The sequence below is a fragment of the Lontra canadensis genome, unplaced genomic scaffold, assembly GCF_010015895.1.
Source record: "Lontra canadensis isolate GAN:19392208 unplaced genomic scaffold, GSC_riverotter_1.0 scaffold50, whole genome shotgun sequence".
Taxonomy (NCBI): Eukaryota; Metazoa; Chordata; class Mammalia; order Carnivora; family Mustelidae; genus Lontra; species Lontra canadensis.
The window spans coordinates 8,798,502-8,819,390 of record NW_022631044.1 but is presented as its reverse complement, the minus strand read 5'-3'; the positions used below and the strand labels follow the sequence as shown (position 1 = coordinate 8,819,390).

The following is a 20,889-nucleotide window of genomic DNA, read 5'->3' as shown; positions in this document are numbered from 1 at the left end:
TTTCAAACATGGCATTTCTGTGGTTTCATATAAATGCCCAGTGAGGTTGCTTCACTTTGATCCAGAATTCCACCACCTCTCAGCATTATGCAGTCTTTCCATTTATTTATTTAAGATTTTTATTTATTTATTTGTCAGAAAGAGAGCACAAGCGGGGGAGGGGGGGTGGGGGGCAGGGGGAAAAGCAAGCTCTCCGCTGAGCAAGAAGCCCAACGTGGGACTTGAGTCCAGAACCCTGGGATCATGACCTGAGCTGAAGGCAGATGCTTAACTGACTGAGCCACTCAGGCGTCCCAGCAGCCTCTCCATTTAGCTCTCAGTCTCAAAGAAGTGACTCCTTGGTAAGCTTTGTGTACTTGTGGCTTTAGCCTTCCATCAATAACCCATAGGAGTCACCTTGCAGACTTCTGGATCCCCACTCTTCACAAAGATTTTCCCATTCTGGCATGTTGCCCCACAAATTCTAGATCACTCACCATCTCTGAATTCTGAACTCCTATCTTGGCTCTCCAGGTGCGTGACATAACTGGTCTCTGCTCTGGAAATTATATAGAGAGCCATCTGTGTATTCCCTATTTTTTAAGAAGCAAAGTCTTGCAGGACATATTGTCCAATGCCTAAATATAATTGTCTTATATTTTGTTCAATTTTTTAGTAGTTTACAGTAGGAGGGCAAGTATGAAAACCAATTTGTTCATTAGCTGGAAGTGGAAAATCCTCTTTCCTTACCAGCAATATTTTAAAACAGTTGAGCCAATATTGATTAAATAATTATTCCTTTTTGCTTGGGTTTTGGTAGCAAACAACCCTGAACTATAGGTGTACTAAAGGTGTCAGTGAGAAACTAATTTTTTTTTTTTTTTTAAAGGACAGGAAATTGGGTGCGTGGGTGACTCAGTCATTAAGTGTCTGGCTTCGGCTCAGGTCATGATCCCAGGGTCCTGGGATTAAGCCTGCATCAGGCTCCCTGCTCAGCGGGAAGCCTTCTTCTCCCTCTCCCACTGCCCCTACTTGTGTTCCCTCTCTCCCTGTGTCTCTCTGTCAAATAAATAAATATAACATAAAAATAAAGGACAGGAAATTGGGGACAGACACTTAAAGTGTTATACTTATTCAGTTCAAATGACACTCTAAAAGATACTCTTCGTGTCTCCCAAGATCTAGATGGGTTCTCAAAGAGCACACTCAAAAGTCCTGGAAGATCTATCAATGTCATGTTTGGCATATACCACAGCTATCCCTAAGAAAACTATCGCTAAACATGTGGAAGTATTCTTTTCTGGAGCCATGCATGAGACATAGGGAAATGGGCATTGGTGTTATTTTTCTGTGATCCTTTCTATATTCACTCTTAAGAGCTCTTAATCTGGATGAATAATTCTTTAAACAAACGAGGGTTCTGTAAATCATTTAAGCTAGATCAGGTGTCATTTTGCAGTAAACATTCTTACAGATAACTTTTGATAAAGAATAAAGAAATAAAGAATAAATAAAGAAAAATAAAGAGATAAATTTTCTTACAGATAACTCTTGGTAAAGAATAAAAGGAAAAGAATAGTTTTTTGAACCTAGTTATGGGGAGTCATCAAGTCATAAATCACTGGGCTTTGGGAAACTTCCAAACTTCCAAATTTTTAGCTTATATAAGTAGTTTGGCCTAAATGGAAATAGTGTGAACTTTAGAGTCAAACACATCTGAATTTGACTCATAATTTTTAATTTTCCTTATAATCAGTTTTATCAACTATAAATAGGTATAATAATTCTATTGGTTAGGATTATTATGAAAATTTAATAAAATTGATAAAATGGTATAATATATGTTATATATTAACATATATATTATATCATTATATAAGGCATTATCTGGTATAAGACCTTTGCAGATGCTCTAGAAAAGTTAACTGCTTTAATTTTGTGAGATGTAAAGATTTTGTTGCTGATAATCATAAAGCACTTGTCATGCTTTCAAGAAAGACAGACTATAAATTTAAGAAAGCATAAACACAAATATTTTCTGCTATTATTAAAAGGAAAGATCTGCATTATTAACCTTATAAGATTAATACAATTCTTCAATTTGAAGGGCTGAAAATTATTTTTTTTTCACTTTTTAAAAAGTAAGTTAAAGTTTAAAAAACTTAGTTTTTCTTTCTTTTTTTGGGGGGGCTGCTTTTACTGTAACTGAAAAATAAATTCCAGTATATACAAACATATACAAATTTCATTGTCCCATTTTGGGAATAAAATTGATGATATGTCATGCTTTAAAGTAGAATTTGTGACATTTAAGGCTCTTAGTGATTAATAGTTCAAACATAATAGCACACTGGAGGGGGTTATCCAGAATTGGAAAGCAGCTAGTGCCAATTTTAACACTTCACTCACCTAAAAATATTCTGCAGAATTTCTGATTCCAGTTACCCAGATAAGGATATATCAGAAAACTACTCTTGCTGAGAGCAACTAGAACAGCTGGATAAAATAATTTTTAAAATTCTGTTTGAAGATATTGGAGAACTACCAAGACAGTGAATATTTGAAGGACCAAGATTCTAGATAGAAGTAAAGCCCAGAGAGGTAAGCCTGACATTTGGTGCTGCTTTTGCTTTTCAAAGCATTTGCCAATATGTAATTGGCGGCCAAGAGGGTGAGAAACTTAACAGAAAGTAGTGTTTGAGAAGCTGAGAAACTGCACAGAGCTTTAGGTAGAGTCAATGGGCTAAGGCTACAAAGTTATACTTCAGGGTCTGCTAAAGGGCAGGGCTTCCAACTAGATTCCTACAGTGCTTCACTCGTGATGTAAGTATAAAGTAGAAATAAACTGGCTCTTAGACTGAAACTCATCTTCAAATAAACTCAATCCCAGAACAGATTAAGGTATCATTTAACCCCTACCCTAACTATCTGCCAGAAGAAAAAGTAAATTCTTTCTGGAGGAAAACAACATTATACACAACCTCAAATTATTACTGTATTTAAAAAATTCTATATCCAACATTCAATAAAAAAAGAACAAAGAGATAAGACCAAAGACCCCAAAACCAGAACAAAAAGATCCACCAAAAGGACTGTAGTCAAAAGAAAAAATTAGAGGAAAAATCTAAGTAATAAGCAAATAGGAGGGAAAAATGGAATAATATAGTTAACATAATAAAGGGCAAGGGTGGTTAGATAAAAGGACGTAGAATACGTCAGACAAACAGAAAAGAAAGAGGGTAGGACAAGCACAGTTGTTTTATTTATATTATAATTCAATTAAATAATCTAATTAAAAGACAAACGTGACAGTTAATTAGAAATATACAATTATATGTTGCTTATAGGAGATACAACTTTAATATAAGGAGACATGCATATATGATGTATAAAGCAAATACAAACCAAATAAAACTGGGTGTAGGTATGGTTTGAGGTGAAGCAGGTTTTAAGGCAAGAAGCATTATTAGAAAATAGAAGAATGTTTCATAATGATGAAGGCTCAATATACCAAGAAAATATGACAGTTCTAAATTGGCATGCACCTAATTACAGTGTTAAAACAAATAAAAAAGACAAGTCCACAATTACAGTGGAAAATTTTAAAACACCAGTCACAGTGAGGATATAGAAGAACTGAAAAACATAACTAACAAATCTGATCTTCTATAGAACACTGCATTCAACAACTGTAAACTGTAGACTGCACATTCTCTTCAGTGCACATGGAAATCTTACCACTGACCATATAATGAGCCAAAGGGAATTTCAGTAAGGTTCAAAGGGTTGATGTAATACAGAATAGGTTAAGGGGGGTGTGTGTCTTTCTAGAAAAGATTTTATTGTTTGAAATTAGGAAATACACTTTTAAGAAACCTAGAGCAAAGAAGAATTCCCAACAGAAATGTTAGAAATATCTTGCGCTGAATGATAATGAAAAATAGACACATAAAATTGTCAGAATGCAATCAAAGCCATGCTTAAATGGAAATTATACCCTTGAATGCATACATTAGGAAACAGAAACTGAAAAATCCATGCCTTAAGCATCTATCACAAGTTAGAATAAGAACAACACATTTAAACAAACTTGGAAGACTTAAACTATTGGATATAAATATTTATAAAGTAATTAAGGCAGTCTGGTATTGGAGCAAGGACAGAGTCTAGTAGTAGACCTGCACATATATGTGGGCACTTGATTGGTTTATTTTTATTTAATTATAGTTGACAGACAGTATTACATTATTTGAAGGTGAACAATATAGTGGCTCAACAAATCTATACATTATATAATGCTTACCATGAGAAGTGTAGTTACCATTTCTCAACACACACAGTTATTACAATATTATTGACTATATTTCCTATGCTGTACTTTTCATCTCCCTAACTTATTTTATATGTACATGGTTGTACCTCTTAACCCCCTTCACCTACTTTGCCTATCCCCCATACCCTTCTACTTTGATGACCACATTTTGTTCTCTTTACTTATGAGCCTCTTTCTGTTTCTCTTTGGTGTCTGTTCATTTGTTTTTATTTTTAGCTTCCGCATAAAAGTGAAATCATATTGTATTTGTCTTTCTCTGCCTGACATTTCACTTAGCATAATACCCTCTGGGTCCATCCATGTTGTCACAAATGACAAGATTTCATTCTTTTTTATGGTTAATATTCCATTTTGTGTGTGTGTGTGTGTGTGTGTGTGTGTGTATCACATCTTTATCCATTCATCTATGGACACTTGGTTTGCTTCCATATCTTGTCTTATTGTAAATAATGTTGCAACAGGAATGCCTGGGTGGCTCAGTTGGTTGAGTGACTGCCTTCGGCTTGGGTCATGATCCCGGAGTCCTGGGATCGAGTCCTACAACAGGCTCCCAGCTCCATGGGGAGTCTGCTTCTCCCTCTGACCTTCCCTCTCATGCTCTCTCACTCTGTCTCTTTCTCTCTCAAATAAATAAATAAAATCTTAAAAAAAAATAATGTTGCAACAAACATAGGGGTGCAACATATCTTTTCAAATGAGTGTTTTAATTTCCTTTGGGTAAATATCCAGTAGCAAAATTATTGGATCATATGGTATTTCTATTTTTAATTGTTTAAGGAACCTCCATACTGTTTTCCATAGTGGCTGCAGTAATTTATGTTCTCACCAACATTCTCCAGATCCTTGCCACCACTTGTTATTTTTGTTAATATTTTATTTTTAAATAATTTCTATACCCAACGTGGGGCTCAAACTCACAATTCCAAGATCAAGAGTTGCACACTCCACAGACTGAGCCAGTCAGGTGCCCCTGCCACTTGTTATTTCTTGTCACTTTGTACTAGCTATTCTGACTGGTGTGAGATGATATCTCATTATGATTTTCATGTGCATTTCTGTGGGAACCTCATTTATGACAAAGGTGACCCTGTAAAGCAACAAACAAAGGACAATTTTGTCAATAAATGGTCACAGGTCAACTGGATATACATATGATAGAAATCAATTTTGAGCTATATCCTCTTAAAAATCAATAAAGGTGGATTGTAGGTTTGAATGTTAACATTAAAATAATACGAATTCTGGAAGATAAAAAGAAGTTTTGGGGCACCTGGCTGGCTTAGTCTGTAGAGTATGCAACTTTTTTGATTGGGGGGGGTTGACTTTGAACTCCATGCTGGGTGTAGAGATTACTTAAAAATAAAATCTTAAAAAAAAAAAAAGAATTTTTAAGATCTTGGGGTAGTAAAAGATTAAAAAAAAAATCTTTAAAAAAAGATTTTAACCAGCCCCTGGCAACTATCAGTTTACTCTCTATTTCTGTGAAATTAGCTTTTATTTATTTAAGATTCTGTATATAACTGATACCATACAGTATTTGTCTTTCTCTGTCTGGCTTATTTTCCTTAGTGTAATGCCCTTCAGGTTCATCAATGATATAGCAAATGGCAAGATTCCCTTCATCTGTCAGTTAACACTTAGGTTTTTTTATATCTTAGCTACTGTGAATAATGCTGCAGTAGACATGGGTAGATACTTCTTCAAGATACTGATTTTGTTTCCTTTGGATATTTACCCAGAGGTGGAACTGTTAGATCATGTAGCAGTTTTATTTTTAATTTTTTGAGGAACCTCCATATTGTTTTTCCATAGTGGCTGCATCAATTTATACTCCCACTAACAAGGGTTAGTGAACAAGGGTTCCCTTTTCCCCACATTTTTGTCCACCATTATAATATCTTTTCTGATAAAAGACATCCTAACAGGTATGAGGTGTTAACAGATTGTGGTTTTGATTTGCACTTCCCAGGTGATGAGTGATGTTGAATACCTTTTCATGTACCTGTTGGACAATTGCATGTCTTCTTTGGAAAAATGTCTTTTCAGGTCCTTTGTTCATTTTTTAATTGAATAATTTGATTTGTTTTGTTACTGATTTCTATTAGTTCCTCATGTAGTTTGGATATTAACTCCTTATCAGATATATGATTTTCAAATATTTTCTCCCATTTGTAGATTGCCCTTTCACTATTTTGACTATTTCATTTACTGTGTAGAAGCTTTTTTAGTTTGACACAGTCCCATTTATTTTATTTTCTTTGTATTTGAAAAAATTTTTGATTAACATATAATGTATTACTAGCCCCAGGGGTACAGGTCTGTGAATTGTCAGGCTTACACACTTCACAGCACTCACCATAGCACATACCCTCCCTAGTGTCCATAACCCAACCACCCTCTCCCTACCACCCTACCCCTGGCAACCGTCAGTTTGTTTTGTGAGATTAAGAGTCTCGTATGGTTTGTCTCCCTCCCAATCCCTTTTTTTTTTTTTTTTTTAATGTGGGGCTTGAACCCATGACCATAAGATCAAGATCTGAGCCAGGATCAAAATAAGATGCTCAACTGACTGAATCACCCAGACACCCCTAGTCCCACTTATATTTTAGTTTTTGTGCCTATGCTTTTGTTGTCTTATAAAAACAAAACACAGAAAAAACATCGCCAAGATCAGTGTAAAAGAGCTTTTTCTTGATGTTTTCTTCTGGAAGTTTTTTGGTTTCAGGTCTTACATTTAAGTCTTCAATTCATTTTTAGTTAGTTTTTGTGAGTGATATAAGGTCCGGTTCATTCTTTTGCATGTGCATAGCCAATTTGCCTACCACTACTTACTGAAAAGACTATTCTATCCTGTTGTATGATCTTTGTCAAAGACTAGCTGACCCGTAAATGTGGATTTATTTCTGGGCCCCTTATTCTGTTCCATTTATCCATATGCCTGTTTTTATCCCCATAAAATAGAATACAATATAAACATTGAAGAGATGATAGACTTATGTTTACCAATATGGAAAACTATATTGCTGAATGAAAAAACTCAAGTTATAAACAAAAAGTACAGTATACACACACAAACACACACACATATTCACATAGAGGTATTTTAGAGGATGTGCATTTCTAGACTAGAAGATTTCAAGTGGATTTTACTTTTTTTCTCTATACTTTATGATATTGTTTACTTTCTATTATAGCATTATTTATTCTTACAATCAAAATATTCTATTTTCAGCTAAGGTCTTGATGAATCATCTTGATTTTGCTTACAAAATATCCCCTCCTTTACATTCCTATAATTAAGGCCCTGTTTAAGGTCTTCACTATTTTTTACATAGCCATGTAATAACAATAGTTGCTCTGTCTTAACAGTAGTAACACATGATATCTGTATACTATTTACCAGTTTACAAAGTCTTTCAGTACATTGTCCTTAGACCCAAAAACAACCTTGCAAGTAAAGAAATATGAAGAAAAGCTACCTTTACTGGAGTGAATAGAGGCAGAGGTGAAAAAGTAGAGATAAAGCCAGTGAGATGAAAAAATCAAAAAAGTGTTATAACTCCTGAACTGTGATGTCAACATGCACAGATATTGGCCAAATAGTAAAACCTTCCCTCGATATACGAAAATGCCTGTTCAATTTGACAGAACAAAACACAAAATACAGATGCTAAATAACAGAAGGTTCATACTTTTGAAGTAATTAGAAAGGTTTTTTTCATGATCAATGAAAGTGCAATTTAAATGAATGATGCAAAGCTAGAATTCAAGCAACAAACTCATTCCAAAGACAAGTGATCTAAAGCCAAGAACCCATTTTAACATCTAAAGAATCAATGCTTAAACTACAAAAATGTCTTCATTGTGCAGAATATTCAGGTAAAAGAGCCTTCCAGAATTTTTTTTGTTTTTAAGAAGCTTTTGCTTTATTGTTTCTTTGATGACAGTGAAGTTTCTGTGGAACAGAATATGCTAGGAAACCGGAAGAGGAACACCACCTTCATCTGATCTCACTGTGACATTGTGGTAAAAGATCTTGTAAGAAACTGATACAGAGCACAGAGATCTGTAAGAAACTGCCAATTTTATTGCTGTTAGCTCATAAATGGGAGGATTAAAGTGTATGTGAATTTATAAACCCCTGGATCTACTTTGCCCTGTGGTTACTTTAAAAATACAAGTGAGAACATCCATAATTTGTTACTTCACACTAAAATCTAAGGGACAAACTAAGCACATTCAAAATCTATTGTACATATTTTGCCTTATGTCCTAGCTGCTATAGCTGTACTTTAGAGGATGGATTAAAAAGAAATTTAAGCTTATTAGATGGAAAGGTGTCATCCCCTCACATCAAAGTACATGAAGAGAAAAGTTCAAGAATTATAAATTCTTAGAAAACATAAAATATCCTTTGGGCCCTGGCAAGGAAAATGTCAACAAGTCAAAAGAGACTAGATGGCTATTGACCAGTTTCATGAAGGGAAAGCTGCAAGCCAAGATGGAATAATGCTTTCCCATCATGTGTCTAAGGCACAAATGACACTAATCCTTTTTAATGGTCACAAAAGCTGACAACTTACTCAGCCTTAGAACTGAAGGAACAAAATCATCTCTGGGAATGACTCACCATAAACAGGTCGCGAGCACCAATGTCAACAGCTAACAGAAATGCCTTTTCAAATCTCTGGTACCTATACGGAAGGAAAGAAATATTATATGTTAGTTGTGAACAAAACCATAAAAGGAGAGAGCTGCTAGTTTAATGTATTTATGTGTTATTGTTTTTTGTTCTTCTGATGGGGAAAGGTATTTTCAAACAGTAGGGAATTTGACTGTTGAGATTTCTATATGAAATGTTATTGCACTTATGAGGAACTGAGGCAAAGAGCCTATAGAGGCCTTCAATGCAACTTTCAGGGATAAGTAGAACCCAGAGCAGATGCTGCTGAGTATAGGGAAAGGCTGACTTAGGAAATAGGTCTCTCATAATTTTTAAATTTATTGTGTTTTGTAAGAGAAAAGTATAAGGATATGGAAAATGTAGCAGGATAAAGGTAACAAATGAAATAATTACACTTTGGTGTTTCTTGGGTAAAAGGTGAGAAGTCAAATGTATTATTACAAAAGTTATATTTGTGAGTTTTGGAAAAAAAAAACATTCTAGGCTATTCTAAAGTGAGAGTAAGTGGTTTCCAAATATTTTAAAGTATTTTCTAAATACGTGAAGTAATACTTGTCTACTCTTTTTTCACAATCATACCCTCTTTCCCTGAAGTATAACTTCAATAATTCTTTATGGTGAAAGTTTCACTTTATGCTAAGATACATGAAAACTACAATTTAATTACCTTTACAGAAAGTTTAAGATTTTGAGAATAAAGCATGTCACAATCACATATTTTTTGCACAGAGGTTTAGAAGGTTGTTTTGTTGTTGTTGTTGTTGTTGTTGTTGTTTTTGATCTGAATGCTGAGATTTACACAGATATAATTGTGAGTTTTTCTGGTTCCAGAAACAAGCAGTTAAGTAACCAAGTTGTTCCCTGTTCTCTGTTTCATATTGTGAAATATAATAGTATAAAATATAAATACTTCAACTAAAACATGAGAAATATGGAATATTAGTATTAACAGGTTATATAAACTTTATTAATAAAATAGTTACAGTAAGTCAAGTCCAACACAAATTAATGACTATTATCCCCAATCTCCTCCTTTGCCCTTCTTACTAGCCTCTCCAGTATTTACTTGAACTTCTTTCAACTATGGAAGATCAGAAAGTAACTGTGTTTATTTTTGTTCCAGGAAGCTTACTGATTGATTCATTGTATATTCACTGGAGGTAGGATGTAAAGAGAAAGAGGACAGAGGATTATAACAAGTTGTACTACTTGTTCATACAATCACTGCTATTTTGCATATGATCCCACTACATTGAAAATTTTCTGGCAATAGTAATCGTCCACCTTCTAAAGATCAAACAAATGGTAAGTCCTCCTCTTGCATGCCCTTCTGGCCACATCTAAACGTATAAATTTCCCTTCCTTTAAACCCCCCTTTCCTTCCATTTGGAGATGCCATTCTTTTATTTTCCAATTTCTGGCATTTCATCTTCTTAGTCTCCTTTCTTTTTTTTTTTTTTTTTTTCCCTCGGCCTACTCCATGAAGTTGATGTGTTATTGTACTCTTTAATTTACACTCACTACTCCAGTCTCCCCACTAATCTTACCCACTCCATGGCATTGATAATTATATCAATGACTCACAAATCTCTAGGATCCCTATATTTCCTGAGCCCAAAACTCTTATTTCTAGGTACCTTGAATTTAAAATGTCTAACATGTTCATTGATACATAAAGTTGGCAATCATATACAGGATAAATTAAAATTGGAGAGAGTGAAATTAAGAGGGGCAAGATGGGATGTATCTTCCTTCTAGGTGAGAGGTAACGAAGGGCACTATGATTAAATGAAAGAATAGGGATTGGCATCTGGCAGCATGATCAACCAGAAATACCAAAGGGAGCTCCCAACTAGACTGCCTATAAAACACACATTAAAGTACATCACAGAATTCTAAAAAAATAAGAAAATCTCTCCAAGGGCCCCCTAGCCTCAATAAAAAAATAGTAACCAAATTAAATCCCTTCATTAAAACTACAGTAAAGATTCCTGAACAGAAAGCAAATATTGGGGGGGAGGGAGAGGTACATCTAAGGGCCATCACATTCAAGTGACTGAGCCCTGAATAAGTCTAAAGGTAAAGGTGCCAAACCCAAGACTTCTGATTAAACCATGAGTTAAAATATTCCCAGGATATAGTGCACCTAACTTTGGCATTAAAAAAATTCATGTCTGGATTAAAGCAGTTTTTTTAAAGTAGGCTCTGTGACCCCAAGACCTACAGTCCCATAATCTACCAAGTGAGCCAGCCAGGCACCCCTGGATTAAAGCATTTTTTATAGAAATCCCCAGGATTACCATCAATTAGAATAAAACAAATACAAGATCACAATAAAAAACTACCAAATGCAGAGGTGCCTAGATGGCTCAGTTGGTTATGTGTCTGATTCTTGATTTCAGCTCAGGTCATGATCTCAGGTCATGAGATGGAGCCCTGCATCAGACTCCCTGCAGGGAGTCTGCTTGGGATTCTCTTTCTATCCTTCTGCCCTTCTCCCTGCTTGTGTGCTTTCTCTAAAATAAGTAAATCTTTTTTTTTTTTTTAAGATTTTATTTATTTATTTGACAGAGAGATCACAAGTAGACAGAGAGGCAGGCGGAGAGAGAGGAGGAAGCAGGCTCCCTGCTGAGCAGAGAGCCCGACGCGGGACTCGATGCCAGGACCCTGAGATCATGACCCGAGCCGAAGGCAGCGGCTTAACCCACTGACCCACCCAGCCGCCCTAATATAAGTAAATCTTAAAAAAAAAAAAAAAAATCACCAAATGCTCAAGAAAACAAGCTACTATGATGGAAAATAATTTCACAGGTTGTTTTTCCTTGCGGTATCTTATAGTTCATATATGCTTTCTATATCCCTTTTTAAAACTTTTTTATTTAAATTCAATTTCATTAATACATATTGTATTATTAGTTTCAGAGGTAGAATTCAGTCATTCATCACTTTCATACAACACCCAGTGCTCATTACTTCAAATGCCCTCCTTAATGTCCATCACCCAGTTACTCTACCCTCCCACAGACCACCCCTCCAACAACCCTCAGTTTGTTCCCTATAGTTAAGAGTCTCCTATGGTTTGCCTCCCTGTTTTCCTCTAATTTTTTCCTTCCCCTCCCCTAGGTTCATCTGTTTTGTTTCTTCGATTCCACATATGAGTGATATTATATGATAATTATCTTTCTTCTGACTTATTTCACTTATTCACTTAGCATTGGGATATTAACATTTTATCTTCTATATGATTTGCAAATATTTTCGCTCATTCACTAGGCTGCCCTTTTGTCCTGTTGATGCTTTCCTTTGCTGTGCAAAAGCTTTTTATTTTGGTGTAGTCCCAATAGTTTAACTTTTACTTCTCTTGCCTAAGGAGATATATGTACAATGTTGTTTCTACAGCCTATGTTGACAAATTTTACTATCTATGTTCACTTCAAGGAATTTTGTGGATTCAGGTCTCACATTTAGGTCTTTAATCCACTTTGAGTTTATTTTTTGTGTATGGTCTAAGAAAGTCGTCCAGTTTCATTCTGCTGCATGTTGCTATCCAGTTTTCCTGGCACCATTTGTTGAAGAGAACGTCTTTTCCCCATTGTATATTCTTGTCTCCTTTGTTGTAGATTATTTGACCATAGAAGTATAGGTTTATTTCTGGGCTGTTTATTCTGTTCCATGGATCTATGTGCCTATTTTTGTGCCAGTACCATACTCTTTTGATTGCTACAGCTTTATAGTATATCTAAAATCTGGGACTGTGTTCCCAGCTTTGTTCTTCTTTCTCAAAATTGCTTTGGCTACTCAGGTTCTTTTGTGGTTCCATACAAATGTAAGGATTATTTGTTCTAGTTCTATGAATAGTACCATTGGAATTTTGATAAGGATTGCACTGAATGTGCAGATTGCTTTGGGTAGTATGAACATTTTAACAATATTGGTTCTTCTACTCCATAAGTATAAAATATCTTTCCATTTGTTCCATTTGCTTAATTTCTTTGATGAGTGTTTTATAGTTTTCAAAGTACAGGTCTTTCACCTCCTTGGTTAAGTTTATTTCTAGGTATTTTATTCTTTTTGGTGCAAATGTAATTTTTTTTTCTTAATTTCCCTTTCTGCTACTTCATAATTAGTGTATAGAAATGTAACAGATTTTTGTATATGAATTTTTTATCCTGTAACTTTGCTGAATTCATTTATCAGGTCTATTTGGTGGTGTTTAGAGTTTTCTATATTTGGCATCATGTTGTCTGCAAATAGTGGAAGTTTTACTTCTTCCTTACCCATTTGAATGCCTTTTATTTCACTTTCTTGTCTGACTGCTGCAGCTAGGACTTCGAGTACTAGATTGGAAAAAGTGGTGAGAGTGGACATTCTTATCTTGTTCCTGATGTCAGAGAAACATATATGAAAAACCCACAACTAATATCATGAGTTGAGAGCTTTTCTTCTAAGATCAGGTGTAGAATTCTTGATTTATGGTTTTTCTCATACATTTTAAATGCCATCCCACGACTTTCTGACCTCCAGGTTTCTAATGAAAAATAAGCTGTCAATATTACTGAGGATCTTATCTACAAGATAAGTTGCTTTCTGCTTCACACTTTCAAGATTCTCTTTTTGGCTTCTGAATTTTGATTATAATGTGTTTTGATGTGGATCTTGCTGAACTGATTCTATTTGAATTTTGTCGTGTTTCTTGGATATGTAGATTCGTGCGGAATGCCATAATGCCTGTACCCCAGAAGTTGCTCAGGTTCTACTGATTTTTCTTCATTCTTTTTTTTCCTCTGCTCCTCTAACTTGATAATTGTCCTATTTTAACATTCATAGATTCTTTTGCCTGCTCAAATCTGCTGAGCCAATCTAGTGAATTTTTCATTTCAGCTATTATATTTTATAGATCAAATTTTTCTATTTAATTCCTATCTATAATTTTGGTCTCTTTATTGCATTCTCTGTCTGGTAAGACATCACCCTTCTGGTTCATAGTCTGTGGTTTCCTTTAGCTCTTTGAGTTCATTTAAGCTCATAGTTGATATAAAGTCATTGTCCAATAAGCCCAAAGCTTGGGCTTCCCCTGGGATGCTGTTGACTTTATTTTTTCTTCCTGTGAATGGGCCATACTTGCCTGCTTCTTTGTATGCCTTTCCATATACATTTTCTGAAATTAGACATTTTGAATATCATAATGTGATAACTCTGGAAATCAGATTCTTCCCCTCTCCAGGTTTTTCTGTGCTATTGAGAGCACTCATCCAGTTGTTTACTGACATTCCCAAACTGTTTTTGCAAGGCCTATATTGTTTGTCATGTGTGATCACTAACATCTGTTTCATTATCTCAGCAATCTGCCAGATATTTTTAAAACTCCTGACAGATGACCAGATAGAACTTTTTTTTTTTTAATCCTGAAGCAACAAACAACTCTCCCAGTCTTTGTAGATTGGCTTGGAGTAAGGACACTCCTTCATTGCTTAGCTAAATTACCTACATACAATTCTGTCTTAGCCTTTCCTGCTTGCTTATGCAGAGCCCAAGGTCTTCCTTGAGACTTAGGTCCAGAGGTTCAGGTCTTACTGAGCATGTAACCAGTTTTAGGTATGTGTCTTGTACCTGTGATTCCCTAGTATATATGGTAGCCCTTCAAGGAATTTATGCCCCAATTATTTTCTCCTCAGTCTTCTCTTTCCCAGATCTGTTGGTCCAACTGCTGCTTTCCTCATTCTCCATCTCTTGCCTGAGACAGCTATGCATGTTATATGTCTTTAAATGCTTTTCACATATGTGAATATTTTTGTCAGAGATGCTGTTTTGGCTAGTTGGAGGCAAAACAAAACCAAGCCTCTGCACTGGTCCCTCTGGAAACCAAAGACTGGTCAAAATGCAAAATGCATAGCCACAGTGTTTTAGAACAAGGTCCATCATGGCCATTTGGCACCAGCTAGGTAACACCTAGGTAACAGAAATGCTGACCACTGTCTTCATGGCCACTGTCATACTGGGGAATGGGGGACAGCAGATAAACAAAAATGCCTTTTGAATTTCTGAGAATCAGCACAATATTTAACACCCCCTGTCTTTATTAAGTACTCTGATTGTTATAAGTTTTTAAATTAGATTCTAGAGTTTAAGTTAATTCTGCCAGTTTTGTTTGCTTAATGATTGCTTCAGTGGAAGGACTGATTCTTGGAGCTCCCTATTCTGCTGTTTTCATGTCATCTCTCCCACTTCTATTTATAGAACTCAATGTGGCACTCATGAGAATATCTCTCTCAGATCTCCTACTGCAGGAAGTATAACTGACTGACAGCCCCAGCTGCTGCATTTCGAAATGTATCATTGTGTTTTCCCATTAAGGCTACACTTTCCACAAGCTGCTCCTGTGTAGTGACTATGGGCAGTTGAGATATTAAGTTGAGATCCTGAGATACCATTCCTGAGTGACATGGGATTCTTCAGATGGGCAACATGCTTGATGACTTCTGAACTCATAAAGCCTTAGAACTTTCTTTAGAACTGTTCTGTGGTGTACTTTGGTGGGTGGTGGAGGCTGTGGATAGGCAATACTTACTAAGTAGACAATGGAATAGGCTGATTACTACTAAGTTATATTTATGCCCTAAGGAAGCATAATGAGAAACTGAGTGCTCTTTTCTTTCCATTTCTTTCCTTTTTCTAACATTCTGTTAGAATGTTATTTTCTAACAGTTACTAGCCAGGGAGCCACTTTACTAGCTTACAGAGGTACTTATCTTCTGCATTTGAAAAGCAGACACAGCTGACAGATGGGAGACCTAACTGTTAGAGTCACAGAATTCTAGAGACATTTGGATGTACCACCAAGGCAGGGAAGTCTACTTTTGGGTCAAAGCCCTGTTTAAAAACACATGGGATCCTGATATCTGGGATGGGTACATGTGGATATATGCCTTTGAGAGTGTTGACAGTACAGATCCCCTGAATCTGAGCTAGCAATTCCACTGCGGTAGAAGATTCTGTAGAGAACTCTCCCCACGATCCAACAAATATTCCTACCCTCAGGAAATGCTCCTACCCCTCTCCTGGATGCTAGCCTGATAACTGGGGTTAAAACTCAGCACAGTCCAGGTGGGAACATGATAGATATGATAAACTAGGAGACCACACACTTAAAGAGTTGCAAGATTTAGCCAGCATGTGCCAGTAAAAAAGTGGGATGTGGAATGGAAGATAGGATAAATAAGAATTCATTAATGTGGGGAGCACTCTTTCAGGATATGAAATTTAACATCCTATCCAGGACTCCAGGCTGCTGGGATAAATTGCTAGTGGAATGGCTTTTAAAAGCCTGGGGAAAAAACCAACCACAACAACCCACGATGGCCAGTACTCAATGAAGTGGAAAAGCCTGGAGATGGCAAACAGTCCAAAAAGACAGAAAGTAGATAGTAGTGAGGGAGAGGATGAATACTACTTGCAGCCATGAGATGCAATTCAGTGACAATGGATATAGTTTTATCTTACTAACTTCCCTTTTATATCTCCAGTTTCCACAGAGTAGTTGCTCTCTGGACCTATGTGAAAAAGAGATCTGTACATTGGTATTCATGAGAATGCACCTCTGAGACCTCGGACTTCAGGAAACAAAATGGATCAATAGCTTTGGCTATTGTGATGTGAAATACATCACTGCACCTACACTGAGGCTACATTCCCTCAAGCTGTACCCAGCCAATGAATGAAGCAGGCATTCACAGGCAGGTCCATTCCTGGGAGAGATGGACCTGTCTAGTCATTGTCTTTTGCCTAGCCTTGTGGAGTCTCACTCTATGCATTAATTAATTATCACAGCTGACAGAAAAAGGCCTCAGAAATATCTTCAATAAATATCATAACCCCATCAACAATAGCAAAGTATCATTTATTGAGATCTTCTCTATACTAGTTACTATTCTAAGTACTTTCTATGTATTAACTGATGTAATCTTCATAACAACCCTATCAGATTGGTACTATCGTTATATTCCATTTAATAATGAGAAAACTCAAGCACAGAGAGGTTAAATAAAAGTTGCCATACAAAATATAGAATACCCAGTTAAATGTGAGTTTCAGATAATGAATAATTTTTTATTTTTTAAAGCATCTATTTATTTGAGAGAGAGAGAGAGAGAGAACGAGCAGGGGGCAGGGGCAAAGGGAGAGGGAGCAGCAGACTCCCCACTGAGCAGGGAGCCCGATGCAGGGCTTGATCCTAGGACCCTGGGATCATGACCTGAGCTGAAGGCAGATGCTTAACCAATAGGTGCCCTGAATAATTCTTTAGTGTCCATATCCCATACAATATTTGGGACTTACCTATACTAGATAATTCTATATTACCTGAAATTCACAATTAAGTAGGCATCTTTTATTTTTATTTGCTAAATAAGACTGGCAACTTTAAACCTGCTCAAGGTCCCATTGCTACTTGTATAGCAATCTGGCTCCAAAACTTAAACCCTCTTCCATAACACCGCTCTAATACCAATAGAAGAGAATGAACTATGTGCTACAGGCTTATAGGTCTTTTTTTTTTTTTTTTAAAGATCAGGTCTGTGGTTCTTGGGTTTTTGAGTTCCAGATCAGAAATGCCATGTGGTGAGAGGAGTAAGATGAAGGAGGAGCAGGAGACCTAAATTTCATTGGGTCTCAGAAATTCAACTAGGTAGTTATCAAACCATTCTGAACACCTACAAACTCAATAGGAGATTGAGGAAAAGAACAGCAACAATTCTAGGAAAGAAAAGTGACCACTTTCTGGAATGTAGGATGTGTGGGGAAGTGAATCCGAGGCTATACTCGGGAAGATAGACTGTGGGGGGAGGGGCCAGCTCCTGACAAGTGGATGAACAGCAGAGCACAAAATCAGAACTTTTAGAAATCAGGTCCACTGAGGAATGGCACTCCAGTGCCTAAGTGGGATGTGGATGCCTCTCTGGGACAGTGTGGTCTCAGGTTCCTTGGGGTCACAGAAAGAGAGGGGGTGCCTGAGTGTGGCAGAGCTTCCAGGTATGAGAGTGGGGAAACCGGCTGCAAAGACAGAGCCGAGGAGTGGGGTCTCAGCTTGGGGTTGTCATAAACTGTGATCACTGGCACAACTGAGCTATTGCTCTTTGAGTAGGGACCTCTCTGGCAGATCCAGAGACCGCCCTTCCTCGACCAGGAAGAGGGGCATGGGAGAACGCTGCAGGAATCTGCTGGGTTTGGAGACTCCAAACAGGGCCATGTGCCAGAGACAGAAACAGTTGGTCATGTGCTGGTGAGCATGGAGGGCAGCCAGAGAACAGGGAGACGGGAGGGATCGACTGCTTTTCTCTGTGCGCGCACTGACGAAGGGGGCCCCAAGCTCTCAGCTCTTCTGGGTTGGAGACTGGGAGGCCACCATCTTCATTCTCCTCTCCCAAAGTTCTATGGGAAGCACTCAGGGAATAAAAGCTACAGAGAGCAAAACCAAGCAGATTACTTAGCCTGGCCCCTGGCAAGGGAGGTGCAATTCCACCTCAGGCAAAGACATCTGAGAGTGACTGCAACAGACCCCTCCCCAGAAGATAAGCAAGACCATCCATCCAAGACCAAGTTCACCGATCAAGGAGAACTGAAAACTCCAGAGCTAGGAGATGACAGCACATAAAATTCATGGCTTTTTCCCCATGAGTCTTTAGTCTTTCAAAGTTAAGTTTTTAAATTTTATTTTTTTCTTATTCTATTTTTTAAATTTTTCTTCTTTCATATTTTAACATTTTTTATCTATTTTACCTTATCAATAACTTTTTAAAAATATTTTAAAATTTTCATTGTTATAGTGATATTATATCCCTTCATTGTATTTAACCTTATTTTGTGTAGACATATAAGTTTTTCTTTTTTTAATTAAAAATTTTATTTATTTATTTATTTGACAAGAGAATGAGAGATCACAAGAAGGCAAAGAGGCAAGCAGAGAGAGAGAGGTAAGCAGGCTCCCTGCTGAGAAGAGAGCCCGATGCAGGGCTCGAATCCAGGACCCTAAGTTCATGACCTGAGCCGAAGGCAGAGGTTTAACCCTCTGAGCCACCCAGGAGCCTCAAGTTTTTCTTTCTTTAAAATTTTGGGATAAGTTTATTCTAACAGATCAAAATATACCCTAAATCTAGCATATAGCTTTGTTCTAGTCTCCAGCCTAATCACATTCTCTTTTTTTATCAACCAACTTATCAAGTCCTTTTTTAATTTTCATCTTTATAGTCATATTCCATCCCTTCATCGTGTTTACCCTTATTTTTGAATATATATATATGTTTTTCTTTAAAATTTTGGGAGGCACTTTCTTCTAACAGACCAAAATATACCCACAATCAACTGTGTTGCTTTGTTCTATTTACCAATCTAATATACACATACAGATCTAATACATATGGGTCTCTATACATCTAGAGATCTAACCATATATGTATGTGTGTGTGTATATATATATATTTTTTCTGTCTTCTCTCCCCCTCCAACAGTTTTTGGCCTCTTCTGATTTAGTTAGTGTAGACTTTCCTGGGGTCATTGCTACCCTTTCAGTATTTGGTTCTCTCATTCATCTATTCTTCTCTGGATAAAATGAGAAGGCAGCCTCAAAAAAAAAAAAAAAAAAAAGAACAAGAGACAGTACCAATGGCTAGGGACCTAATCAATATGGACATTAGTAATATGTCAGAAGATTCTAGTTGGGCTTGAAAAAAGCATAGAAGATACTAGAGAGCCCCTTTCTGGAGAAATAAAAGAACTAAAATCTAACCAAGTTGAAATAAAAAAAGCTATTAATGAAGTGCAATAAAAAATGGAGGCTCTTCTTGCTAGGATAAATGAGGCAGAAGAGATAATTAGTGATATAGAAGACCAAATGATGGAGAATAAAGAAGCTGAGAAAAAGAGAGATAAACTACTACTGGACCATGAGGGGAGAATTCGAGAGATAAGTGATACCATAGATGAAACAGTATTAGAATAATTGGGATCCCAGAAAAAGAAGAAAGAGCTAGAGGGGCAGAAGTATATTGGATCAGACTCTCATGGTTTGTCTCCCCCTCCAATTTCCACTTATGGAAAAAAAAAAAGTATATTGGAGCAAATTATAGCACAGAACTTCCCTAATTTGGTGGAGGGAATAAGCGTCAAAATCCAGGAGGCAGAGAAACCTCCCCCCCTCAAAATCAATAGAAGTAGGTCCACACCCCATCAACTAACAGTAAAACTTACAAGTCTCACTGACAAAGAGAATCCAGAAAGCAGCTTGGGACAAGAGGTCTATACATACAATGGCAGAAATATTAGATTGGCAGTGGACCTATCCACAGAGACCTGGGAGGCCAGAAAAGACTGGCATGATATATTCATCACTAAACAGGAAAAATATACAGCCAAGAATACTATATTCAGCTAGGCTGTCACTGAAAATAAAAAGCTTCCAGGATAAATGAAAAATAAAAGAATCTGCAAACACCAAACCAGCCCTACAGGAAATATTGAAAGGGGTCCTCTAAGCAAAGAGAGAGCCTATAAATAACATAGACCAGAAAGGAACAGAGACAATATACAGTAACAGTCACCTTACAGGCAATACAATGGCACTAAACTAATATCTTTCAATAGTTACCCTGAATGTAAATGGGTGAAATGCCATAATCAAAAGACACAGGGTATCAGAATGGATTAAAAAAACAAAACCCATATATATGCTACCTGCAGGAAACTCATTTTAGGCCCAAAGACACCTCCAGATTTAAAGTGAGGGGGTGGAAAACAATTTACCATGCTAATGGACATCAAGAGAAAGTTGGGGTGGCAATCCTTATATCAGATAAATTAGATTTTAAGCCAAAGACTATAATAAGAGATGAGGGTGGACACT

The 20,889-nt window shown here is 36.7% G+C and overlaps 1 protein-coding gene across 2 annotated transcripts in view; it reads right to left on the bottom strand.

The window, feature by feature from the left end:
- WDPCP (WD repeat containing planar cell polarity effector) overlaps window positions 1-20,889 on the bottom strand; it is a 363,960-nt gene that overhangs the window by 219,785 nt on the left and 123,286 nt on the right. For both annotated transcript variants that reach the window (XM_032873803.1, XM_032873802.1), the window contains exon 13: window positions 8,943-9,006. In XM_032873803.1, the coding sequence (XP_032729694.1) occupies window positions 8,943-9,006 (64 nt within the window). The remainder of the gene's footprint in view (window positions 1-8,942; window positions 9,007-20,889) is intronic.